This window comes from Impatiens glandulifera, chromosome 2 (assembly GCF_907164915.1).
Source record: "Impatiens glandulifera chromosome 2, dImpGla2.1, whole genome shotgun sequence".
In the NCBI taxonomy this organism is placed as follows: domain Eukaryota; kingdom Viridiplantae; phylum Streptophyta; class Magnoliopsida; order Ericales; family Balsaminaceae; genus Impatiens; species Impatiens glandulifera.
Genome location: NC_061863.1, coordinates 2397482 through 2410785, shown reverse-complemented (window position 1 = coordinate 2410785; position 13304 = coordinate 2397482). Strand labels below are relative to the sequence as shown.

The 13304-nt window shown below is 27.0% G+C and overlaps 2 protein-coding genes across 2 annotated transcripts; both read left to right on the top strand.

Moving 5' to 3' along the window:
• The first annotated feature begins 1951 nt into the window (after positions 1-1951).
• On the top strand, positions 1952-3427 carry LOC124926273 (probable CCR4-associated factor 1 homolog 6). The gene is made up of 2 exons (XM_047466467.1): positions 1952-2163; positions 2289-3427. Exon 2 carries the CDS (start codon positions 2347-2349, stop codon positions 3166-3168), a length of 822 nt encoding a protein of 273 aa, XP_047322423.1. The 5' UTR covers positions 1952-2163; positions 2289-2346; the 3' UTR covers positions 3169-3427.
• Positions 3428-5665: 2238 nt separating this feature from the next.
• LOC124925906 (Golgi SNAP receptor complex member 1-1-like) lies at positions 5666-10430 on the top strand. Its single transcript, XM_047466032.1, has 5 exons — positions 5666-5846; positions 6798-7028; positions 8552-8719; positions 9220-9333; positions 10159-10430. Exons 1-5 carry the CDS (start codon positions 5808-5810, stop codon positions 10270-10272), a joined length of 666 nt encoding a protein of 221 aa, XP_047321988.1. The 5' UTR covers positions 5666-5807; the 3' UTR covers positions 10273-10430.
• Positions 10431-13304: the final 2874 nt, after the last annotated feature.

Here is a 13304-nt window from a genome sequence, read left to right as displayed (position 1 = left end):
GATCACATAAAAATAATATATTTGGAACACTATATCTGATTTATTGAATTATTATAAACTAAAGTTTGTGTATATTTATTTTGCTTAAATAATTGAGGTTAATTTATATTAATTTTATATTGATTTTAAATAATTAGTGTTATGCAAAGAATAAACTATATATATGTGTTTTATAGTTTAATATAGTTTTAATAACATTCATATTATTTTAGTAATCAATTAGTGATTATACTCTTAATCAATTATTTTTTTTAAATGCATTATATATAATTCATTTAATTACAAAAATCACAAATTATATATATATATATATATATATATATATATATATATATATATATATATTATATTATAGAAGAGTTAAAATGATATGTTTGATTGATTTTGTAACTATTAAAGTTAATTCCGCAATCAAGATTTCACATAGATAATTAATTTTTTATTTAACTAAAAATCATACTAGAATAACTTTATTAATACAAAGATTTGAAAAGAAAATATTGACATATTATGAGATTTGTACGATTGATCTTTTGATTTATGATATTATATATTTATATTGCACAAAAGATTTATTTATTAATTAATTCATATACTAATTTGATTTCTATTAATACAAAATTACACAATAATATTTATTCTCCTGTGAAAAAGGACGATAACATACTTACTCTATGTTTGTATCAAAATTTTAAATATAATAATAAATTATTAGTTAGCTCAAGGAATTAAATTTTCAGATTCATTCTCATTCAAAACTTATTATTAATATAAAAGTGAGATCTAATTACATTGTATAAAGGTAAAAACAAATCAACTCAATCTCTAATCACTTTATCTATCCACCTTTTTAGGACTAGTTTAGATTCAAATTTTTAATCTTGGTTATTTAAAAAGTATTAGATGAATAATAATATGAGTATGTAAGAATTATTTTGATAAAAATATTAATATATAATGATAAAATATAATATAATAATTTAAAATAAAAAATATTTTAGTATTTTATTTAATAAATTAAATTATAATAAAGAGAATGAGATTATATTTATTAGGTTATGTTATTTAAATAACTAAAAACAAATAATCCATGGAATGACTTATCCAGATTATGTTATTTAAATAACTTAAATTATTTAAAAATAAATGTTATGTGATTATTTGAAAGAGATTAAAATTTTGTTTTATAAAAGTATTTAAAGAATGTTAATATATAATAATAATAAAATAAATTTTAATCAATAACTTAAATGAAATGATTAATAAAATGATATTTTATTAAGACGAGTTATTTAGTTATTGATATTTATTTAATTAGTTTATAATGCTGAGAAGTCATTATTTTTTTTATATAATAAATCTTGAGTTTAAAATAATAAATAAAATTATTAAAATTATAGATAAATGACCGATTAAAAAGTTACTATTTTAAATGTGAATTTATATTTAAATTTGAAAATTATTATGAAAAAACAATATATAGATTCAAAATTTAAAAAAAAAAATTGTTAATAGTTAGCCTGTAAATGGAATTCAATTCATTCTTGCGTAAAATGTTTCTTGAATTCCGAAATATAATAATAAAAATAAAAAATAAATTTAATAAAGTAATGAATAAAATAAAATGTGAAATAATGTTTGGATAATTTATATTATTTAAATAACCTAACTTTCATTTAATTTCCTGTCTAATTTTTTATATAATAAATCTTGATTTTAAAATATTGAATTTGTAAATTATTATAAAAAAATACACGTAAGATTCAAATTCAAAAAAATTGTTAATAGTTACTACTAGTTAGCGTGTAAATGTAATTTCAATTGGAAACGACGTCGTGTAAAATGTGACCCTGGGTTCCAAAACGACGTCGTAATAATGGCCGACCTCACTTTTAGCCTTTTCAATTACTAGCCCCCCCTCCCACATCCCATCTTCTTCTCCTTCTTCTCAACTTGTCTCTCTCTCTCTCTCTCTTGTTTCTTTCTTTCTTTCTTGTTTCTTCTTTTCTCTCGCCCTATCTCTTCTTCTTCTTCTTCATAGTTGACCTGCGAATCTTAAGGCAAAAGCATCGATAAAATCTTTACACTTATGCGACAAGATCGGAAACGTTGTGAAGCTCGCTCTAGATCCGATCTTTTCAACCCTTGTTTATCTTAATCGAGGTTAGATCTCTCTTTCATACTTTAATGATTCAATGGGTTTTCTTGTTTTCATTTCTTTTTCATCAAAGTATCCATCTTTGAACTGATCATACATACACCTTTGTCTTTCTTCTAATTGGCTGCAGATCTGGCTCACTTAATCGAATCGGACTATTACCCTGTTTTCAAAATTGATTCCTGAATATGTCTGCCGAGCTTAAACCCGAATCGGTTCACATCCGCGAGGTTTGGGGTCATAATCTTGAGGAAGAATTTAAACTGATTAATTCAATTGTTGATGATTATCCTTACATAGCTATGGATACTGAGTTTCCTGGAGTTGTTCTTCGTCCTTTGGCTACTTTCAAACATATCAATGAATATAACTATCAGACTTTGAAGGATAACGTTGATATGTTGAAGTTGATTCAGTTGGGTCTTACATTTTCTGATGAGAATGGTAATTTACCAACTTGTGGTACTGATAGATGTTGTATTTGGCAATTCAATTTCCGTGAATTTAATGTTAGCGAAGATATTTTCGCTAATGATTCGATTGAGTTGTTGAAACTATGTGGGATTGATTTCGAGAAGAACAGTGAAATGGGTATTGATTCTAATCGATTTGGTGAACTCTTGATGTCTTCTGGTGTTGTTCTTAATGATGATGTTCAATGGGTAACATTTCATAGTGGGTATGATTTTGGGTATCTTCTTAAGGTTTTAACTTGCAGGAGTTTGCCAGATACTCAATCGGGGTTCTTCAAATTACTTCATATGTATTTCCCCATTGTTTATGATATCAAGCATTTGATGAAGTTCTGTAACAGTCTACATGGAGGTTTGAGCAAACTTGCAGAGCTTTTAGAAGTTGAGAGGATTGGGGCTTCTCATCAGGCGGGTTCTGATAGTTTACTTACTTCGTGTGCGTTCAAGAAGTTAAAGGATAGTTTCTTCAATGGTAATACAGAGAAGTATGCTGGTGTTCTGTATGGCCTTGGTGTTGATAATGGATCAGAAAACTGAAAGAAAAAAAAAACAAAAAAAAAAAACATTGTTTTGTTGACCACTTAGGCACATGACTGATTTCTATTTGTGTACACAAATTGCAAGAAAGTTGTTTTTCCTTATTATTATTGTTGTCCATGTGTTTGTGCTTGTTTACTTTGTTTTTCTGTAAACTAGTTGTAGAACCCTTGATGGGTTTTGTAGCTGTAGAAGTGTAAAATATCATGGTTTTAGAGCCTCTCTACCAATAACAAACCTTAACATCTACAAGCTTTCATGCCCTTGTTTATGTCCATTAATTCCATCTTCATCAGTTTCTTCATAATCGAATTCATTAGCTTCTGTTGAGTGTTGGAAATGTTCATTTGATTCTTCTGTTATGATATTCAGACTGTTTCAAGCTGTGGTCTTTTTCGAATGTCTAATTCTGATTTAGGGGTGATCTTTAATCTTAAACATGTGAACTCTCTTGATTTGGTTTGGTTTTGGCAGCTTCTTTCTTTTAGATAGTGTTGTATATTCTGCTGTTGGTTATTGTTTGCATGACGATGATGATGTCTTTGCAATTTGCATTATTTGATATGGCCCGGTTTGTTTGGATGTCGCATCGAGTATTACCTAACTGCCAAACGAAGACGTGTCAGTCATGTCGATTATACTACCAAATAGAACATGTTTCCTCTTACAAAGATGAGAGTCGGTGAGAAGACAGAATTTCGAATGAAGGATTTATTTAAAAAACATAATTGTATCTAAATTTAAATCTTGTCAATTTCTTTTTGAAAGTAAATTATTTGTTGTTTGGTAAAAAATAAGTGTTTGTATTACTTTTGACAAAATTTACAAATTTCTTTTACTTTCTTCTTTTTGGGTGTATTTCTTGGTTTATTATTGAGAGTTTTTACCCTCATTAGTGGTTGAAAATTTTTTTATCTTGCATATTTAATGTGAATCGTGTTACTTTGTTTTATTGGCCCTAATAATACTAAAGACTCAAAAGTTTTATTTCATTTGTGAAATCGCGGTTAATTGAATAAATGCAAAACTTATATGTTCATTTTACTTAATTCTCTTTTTTTTTCTTAACATGACTTTCAAATATTCATGATTTAGGTGTGAATAAGTCAAATTAAGTTACTCATATTTTTCCTAAAAATCTTGAAAAATGTTTCTTATTAATAAAATTAGGTCCATAACTAATGTTTTTAATCGGTTAGTTACCTTTAATTTTAATACCATAAATGTTTATGTTAAAGTTTACTAAAAGTTGGGATTTGGGTACAATAAAATTGTTTAAGAAATTCATAGGAGTGTGTAGATTTTTGTATGAATAAAATAATGACTATTGGACTGAAATTTATTTGTTGAGTTATTTGATTTGTAATTTGTATTAAGTTTCAAATACTATTTCAAGAATGTCATGCATAATAATATCAAAATCTCATTAGGAAGCATTCAGATTGAAAATAATTTATTTTTCATTTAATAAAGGATTCTTTTTAGTCATAATTCAAATATTTAGATCTTGTACTATTTATGTTATAAATTAATTTTATATCATAATCTAAATTAAATTACTTTTTAAATTACTATCCAAATTATATTATATTAAATAAAGTAAATAATCACTCTATAATCTGAATGATGATTCTAAAAATATTTCTTTATGAAATATATTATAATTCAGTTTATAAACCAAGAAATTATTCGAATTATTTATTTTTCATTTAATAAATGATTCTTTTTTATTCGTAATTCAAATATTTAGATCTTGTACTATTTAATGTTATAAATTATTTTTATATCATAATCTAAATTATATTACTTTTTAAATTACTATCCAAATTATATTATATTAAATAAAGTAAATAATCACCCTATAGATTCTAAAATATTTCTTTATCATATATTATAATCCAGCTTATAAACCAAAAAATTATTCGTGTTATTTAGAAAAAAAAATTGACTAATTTGATTAAATGTAAAAAGATATTATCCCTATTGGTTTGCCCGTAATTGGGTTTATGCCATTTTTTTTATAATGTCTTATTAAAATATTAATTTAAATAAAATAATTTTCTAAAATATATTTTAATAATATATATATTAAAATATATATAAACAGTGAATAAGTTGAATAATTTGAAATACAAAAGAATACACCAAAATGATTAACTTCATTGAAAAATTCAAATAAATTCAATTCTATCAAACATATTTAAGTCTTAAGTGAATAAATTTAAAATAATCTTTTTTTTAATTCTTCTCTTGATCTGAGTTCTATTTATAAAAATTATAAAAATAAATGAATAGGTTCAATGTATTTCATATTAAAATGAATTATATATTATTATTTCCATTCAAATAATTAAATAACGACTTTGGCTAATTAAAAAAAAAAAAAAGTAAAAAAATGAAGATAACAGACAAGCCGTTGATAAGTCAGGAACGAAGTGGTGGGACCCTGAAATGGCAGCCATTGACAGCTGCAGAAGATGTAAAAAACTTCCTTCGTTTTCACGATTCTCCCACCGAACCATTTTCTCTCTCTTCGCAGATCTCCGATCTGGCTTTCTCTCTGCACATAAACCTTCGCTCGCTCGCGGTCCAGAAGAATTGGAACAGACTGAAAAAGATAAGAATTCTACGTAATCACCATGGATCCGCCGACTTCCTGGGACTCCCTACGGAAACAGGTATTTGAAAAGTTTCTCAATAGTATAGATTAGGTTTAGGTTCATATCACGCATCGGACGGAGTATAACTGCAGTTTCAATTGGAAATCGATGAGATAGTTAATTTTATCTAGTTGAAGTTGATATTCTATTGAGCTTCGATTTTCCATGCTAGCATTCTTATGTTGATCTGTTGAATGTTGATGATGATATATTTCAGTTCACTTGTTTCTTATGGATTGGCTTAGTCGATCATATTTTCTATTTTTGAAGTATAGTAATTGCTAATTTAGCTTTCTTAAGATTGAATAGAGGCTAACTAATCTAGTTGAAGTTGTTATTCTATTGAGCTTTGATTTTCTATGCTAGCATTCTTATGTTGATCTGTTGATGATTGATATATTCCAGTTCACTTGTTTCTGATGAATTGGCTTAGACGATCATGTTCGCTATTTTGATGTATGGTAGTAATAGATAAATTAGCTTTCTTAAGATTGAATAGAGGCTAATTGATCTAGTTGAAGTTGTTATTCTATTGAGCTTCGATTTTCCATTCTAGAATACTTATGTTGATCTGTTGATGATGATATATATCTGTTGATGATGATATATTATAGTTTACTTGTTTCTTATGGATTGGCTTAGTCGATCATGTTTGCTATTTTGATGTATGGTAGTAATAGCTAAATTAGCTTCTTAAGATTGAATAGAGGCTAACTGATCTAATTTCTTAGTTAAGGGATGCCGAATGGATATGATTGTGAGTAGCTAGAAACACCTGCAATCTTAAGATCTTGCTATAGCCATTTCTCTTAAATATTACTTTGTTTAATCCTCCATTTTCTCTATTGTCTATTAATTATCATTTAAATGCAGAGGATATTATGTTTCCTTTATTGTTTTGCCTGATTTTGTCTTGTAGAAATGTTGATGTATAGAACTGTCATGTTTTGCTGGGATTAAAATTTGTAGGCACGAAATCTTGAAGCACAGTTGGATGAACAAATGCATACTTACAGGAAATTGGTATCGACGAAGAGCGATGATACTTCAAATAAGGATCTTGAGCCAAATATTGATCAATTATTACAACAACTTCAGCGAGTAATTTTGCATATGCAAGCTTGGGTGTCATCTGGGGGTTCTGAAGTATTATCTCACACGTTGACTCGTCACCAGGAGATTCATCAAGATCTTAGGCAGGTATTGCTTCTTCCTACCTTACCTTATGAAGAGAATATGGTTGAGATCCAGATCTATTTATGATGAAAATACTCATGAATAACCGGATGGCATGTATGTTTGTGGTGTTTTGTTCACAGTCACATTTGGAAATCGCCAAAGTAAAAAGTTAAATAATTTTTGGAGTTTGGTATTCTTTTTAGATGAAACTTCATTTGGTAGACAACTTTTTTTTTATCCACTTCTATATATATGTTGGATTTTAACCTTTCCTATAGATCACCATTCACTTTGCCAAAACATCATTCCAAAAAGCTCTTCTTTTCTAGGCTAATGATATAGGACAACATATTTTGATGGTGTTGGTGTCTTGAATGCCATGGTAGTGGTGCTTATCCTTATGCAGTAGACTGAGATTCTGAATGGCATAATTGTGTGATTGTCTCCTAGATGTCTAATTTATGTAACATTATGTAGACTGATTCTGAATGGTATAATTCTGTGATTGTCTCCTACATGTCTTATTTATGTAAGGCTATGTGGACGAGGCTTTTGTTGTTGATATGACATAAAACAAATGCTAGATATGTTTAGTGATTAGTGATTTATTTTCAAAAGAAATAGACAATTGGTTGTGGTGGGGGCTCTTATTAACTTATTCCATCGTCAAACACTTCTTCCATTAAGTGATTCTTGGACAAAAGTTCATTTTGCTTCCTGAACTTGCATCGAAGGCTCGTTTTGCTTCATATTTTTTAGAAATGCCTCAAATTACTTCCGGTCGTTAAGTTTTTAAATCATCTCTACACAATTTCTGCAGCTCCTTAATCTCTCGTTAACTTATTCTTCTTTTCATAATGCATATCAAGACATTAACAAAGTTAACCAAAAAATGATAATAAAAATTAATTTGAGAATTTTTTACAATTTTAGAAGCAAAATGATTTTCTTTTCTTTATTCTTTGTAGCATTTTAGAATATTAAAGATATTTTTGTCCCCAAATAAACCACTTTTTTCATCCAATAATATTTTTATTTAAAAAAAAATTACTTTAATAACCCCAGATCAAACAAGCCATTGGTCTATTTGGACCCAATGAACCTAGTGCAAAATTAGCCATGCCTATCTATTGTAGTAATTGTTCTCTAATGCCAGCATGCCTTCTAACAAGCGTAGATGCTTGAGTCGAGCGTAAAGGACAAGACCTTCATTCAGTCTCTTTGTGCAAAATAAATGCTCACAGTTTTTTGTAACTCTGAATCATGATCAACCGCGTAAAAGTTATCTATGCTTCCCACAAGCTAAGATGCTTGTATGTAGCTTAAAGGGCTAGGATTCAGGCACTTTGTGCAAAATAAATGCTCACAATTTTTATAACTCTGAATCATGAATCACGTAAAAGCTATCAGAAAGTAGCATTATAACCTCATGAAACTCCCATAGAACCTAGGCCTTGTCTGATTTTCAAGTTATTGAATATAGCCTATGAAGGTATAAGTGCCAAGGGTAATGAGTGACTGATTTGATTTTAACTCTATTGCAGGAGTTTAATCGACTGAGATCTAGTCTTCAAGCAAAGAAGGAACATGTTTCACTTTTGGAGGATTTCAGGGAGTTCGACAGGACAAGATTAGATCTGGAAGACGGTGGTGCATCACAAGAGCAATCTTTACTTAAAGAACGTGCTACCATCAGTAGAAGCACGGGGCAGGTACTATAGCTTGAACTGTTGTGAATTTCATCTGCTGTTCTCGAAATTTCATATGGCATATATTTGATCATTTTTATATAGCCTATTTGGAAACACTTCTGGATTCAAAGCAAATAAATTTATCAATGTGTGTCTAAAAGCATAGTAACCCCACTAAGGTCTTGTTTGATGTGGGTTATTTGAGATTATTTCCAAATAGCCACTATCCTATCTCCCAGAAAATTACCAAATTACCTTTACTCACTTCATGAACCAAACAGGTTCATTTGGAAACAACTAGTTGGTTATTCAATTCTTCCCAGATCAAACAAGGCCTAAGTAATACTAGAAGCCACAATTTGTTCATAATTTCTAACATTTTTGTGGATAGTTATGTCATTGCCAGTCTTTCATCAGATGATTTAATTTCTTTTTTGGGTGAAAAGATGGGAAGGACTTACTTTATAGCTTGAAACCAACACTTCTTTCTCACATTGTTGTTACTTTGGTTTTAACTTCAGATGGATTCGGTAATTTCTCATGCTCAAGAGACAATGAAGACTCTCGTGTTCCAACGATCAACATTTGGTGGCATCAACTCAAAGCTCAGCAATGTCAGCAGCCGCCTACCAACAGTACGATACAATATCCTATATGTTCTTTAAATTACCCATGCATCTACATCCGATTAGGCCTTTGTTAGGTGTTATTTGGATTAAAATCCAAATATAAATCACTCATTACGAATAACTTCTTTCATCAAATCATTCAAATCATCAACTAATACCCTTACTTTATTTTTTAAAAATATTTAAAATATTAAAATACTAAGAATATTTTTGTCATTTAACCCAAAGCTTTGTCCGGTTTCGGTTGTTATTTGGATTAATCTCAAGTAACCCACCATCCATTCATCAATCACACCACTCAACTCTTTAACTAAAATATCAAAATACCCTCAATTTCTTTTATAAAAAAATCATTATATATTTATACTCTGAAGGTCTTTCTACTCAAATAACCTATTTTTCACTAACCTGTAATAACAATGTTATTTGGAAATAACCTTGAGCTTGTTTGACATGGGGATATATAGAAAAACAAAATCTTGATTATGAAATCAAAAATCTTGTTCGATGAAAAAGTGGATTATTTTGGGTTAAGTTTCCATGGGGGTAATTTGATATATTTATTGATGATGATGAAATTGTTTAGAAAAAAATCAAATAACCCAAAACAGAAGAAGCCTCGAATAATTCACTTTTGCCTCCAACGAGATTTTTACCAAAATAGTTGGTTTATTTTGAAAAACCCCTAGATCAAATAAGCCTTTGATCTAATTGTGCGGCCTTTGAAAGATCGAAATATTTGCTTAGCCATTCTCAACTAAAAATTGTAGTCTTTTACTCCCCACGAATATTTTTTTTTTTTTTTTACAAATTTGGTTTTGAATATTGCAGGTGAATAGCATTCTTTCTTCTATCAAGAAGAAAAAGTCTATGGATACCATCATTTTATCCTTAGTAGCTTCAGTTTGTGTATTCCTGATTTTGATTTATTGGTTAACAAAGTAGAAGGAAAATTTGTGCGGTGAAAAATGGTTGCATCAGGATCTTCTTCTTCATTACATCTTATATCACCATATCATTGTAAGTATCCTATTGGATTGTTAATGAATCTTGTTACTTTAACCGCGATGATGCGACCAATATATGTTACAATGTTTCTTATACATTTCGGCCTCTTGATTTTTTATATATTTATTTTCAAAATTATATTTTGTCACCCTCAAATGTCTTGGTTAGATTTTAACATTGGTGTGAGGGGAGAAGTTATTGCCTTCTTTCAAACTATATCATGATTTTCGATGTTTCTGTCAGTTCAAAAAATATATGTTATGGGTGAATCCTTTGGGAGAGTTCATAATCTTTTTGAATGGTTATTTGAGTAGTTTTTTTTTTTTGGTTAATTCATAATTTATAGATTTTCACTATTAGGGTGTTATTTTCGTGATTTAATGGATTAATTGTTAAACTTATTATAAATTTTATAATTCGAATTTTATTAATTTTTATTGGTGTGTACTATTAGGGTGTTATTTTATTTGTGTTAATTATTGAAATGAGGTTTTAATATATTTTGTTGTTCCTTACTCCTATTCAATTATTATTATAATTTTTATTTTCATATATTTTAGTAATGTATTGGTATAATTGAATGATATTAAAAGTAAATACATTCTTTAATGATGTTAAATACCCAAAATAGAACAATACAAAATTAAGATATATTAAAAGTTGTATTAAACTCTTTCTTTCAAATTATTTATTGGCTGAGACTTTGAGTTGTTTTTAACAAATGAAGCTTGAACTTTGATTTGTGTCATAAGTTCGAGCTATCTCAAACCCGGGAAACCTGATATTTTAATCACACGATCGAATAGGATAGTTTGAAATGCGTTTATCTCGAAAGTATACTCAATTTAACACATAAATACGTCGTTTCGAAATTATGTCAAAATTAAATATAAAATCTATCCTTTTTTAGAATTTTCTCATTTTTTTTTAAATCACACCTTTTAGTCACTAAATCCACTTTTAAGTGACAAATGAATTATATAAGAAGAGAAGACGTTTTATTTATTTGAAAAAACGCCCAGAAATTCTGGGTTCGATCTTTTTTGTGTTTAAACGATTGTATCATTTTTAATATATATCATCTATTTAAAAAATATATAAATGATTAAAATAATAATAATTCAAAATTAATAGTTAAAATTATGATTATTCAAATTCATATAATATATAAATATATATAAGAAAATAGATCAATAATTAGGAAAAAAAATAATAATTCTAAGAGATATAGTTGGTCACCTAATGATGCATGTTGTTCCTTAATGTCATCTTGACCAAAAACAAATTATTAAATGTCTCTATCAGCTTAACTAAGAAATATGTTAAATGTCTCTATCTTGTCATATTCATATAACTCAACAAATAAAAAATATTTTTAAAATTGATTTTAATATGAAATTTCAAATTAGATCATCGCTTGCTTTTATATATATATATATATAATTTAAATTAAATGAGATGAGATTACTGGAAAAATATTGGCTTATAAAATTTAAGTAGTAAACTAAAATGCAGTTTAAGTGTAATGAGTTAATATAAAAACAAATACAATTTAACTTTCTAAAAAAAATAATAAATAAAATAATAAAAAAGATTAAAGATTACTTTTAAAATAAATATATAAAAGAAAATAATTAATTGAGAAAAAATAATTGACATCTTTTGCAGGCATGCTTGCCCACTTTCTTTTTTCACTCCAGTCTAAGGTTTCCTTTTTTCTTTTTATTTCTTTTAACTATTTAAAAAAAATAAAATTTCTTAAGCTTTTTTGATCCTTTGATTTAAAAAATATTAAAAAAAAAACTTATTAAATCATATATTATTTTATGATTTAAAATGACTAAATGTCATATCTCAGTCAAACTTTAAATTGTTTAAGTTCTTATATTTTTAAATTTACAATTTTAGTATTTTAAAGTAAATTATGACTTCCCTACATTATTAAGAAAAAAATAGAGTAAATTATGACTTACTATAACTTAATGAGTAACTTATAATTTTTAAATTAATTAAGTTCTTGTAATTTTGTAGACAACATTTTTATCATTTATTCTTTAACTAAATATATTAAATATTTATACTTAATTTTATTAAATTTAAAACAAATTTATAAATTTTCGATCCAACCACCATTTCATAAATTGTAACGCTTTCTTTATTGTTATTTGTGCCTGAGGTCCCCTGATCCAAGATCCTATATTCAAGTTTGACCATTTTAAAATATATTTTTTACAAAAATAGTTCAAGTTTCTTTAATTTTAAAATTTTTATTTATATGAAAAATATTATTAAACTTTTTTGATATAAAAAATCATCATTTATTGTGTTACAAAATATATATATATATATATAATAGGTTTTTGTCAAATACATTAAACGACTCTTTTGTCACTTTAATCATATTTTAAATTTTGTTTCATTTTAATATTTTTTTTTATATATTTATAAATAATACAAATAAGATTTATAAAATTTGAATATTAAATAATATGATAAATTTATAAAAAAAAAATTGTTGAGGTGTGCAATATAATATAAATGCGAGAAATGTTTTAAATTCAAACGCGAAATCTAAAAATCAAACCTTACTATAGAAAAAAAAATATTCATCAAATATATTAATTGATGGAAAATATTAATATTTAAATATATAAATTGAACTAATTTGAATATGGTAAAAAGTATTCTTTGCTATTAATTTTATAATTAAAAAATCTGTTAATATATATATATATATATATATATTTTATAAATAGTAACAATAATTAATTTACATACACATCCAAACTAGACGTTAGTAGTTAGTTCTGTCACCGTTAAATCCTTTCTTTTGAAAAAAAAAATGCCGCTTTTGAGAAAAAGAGAGATCTATGAAAGAAGATGGAATTCGTCTTCTTCTTCCTTCAATTGACTCCATTAATGGAGTCTTCTTCTTCTTCTTCTTCCTCAATGACTTCCGTTTGACCTAT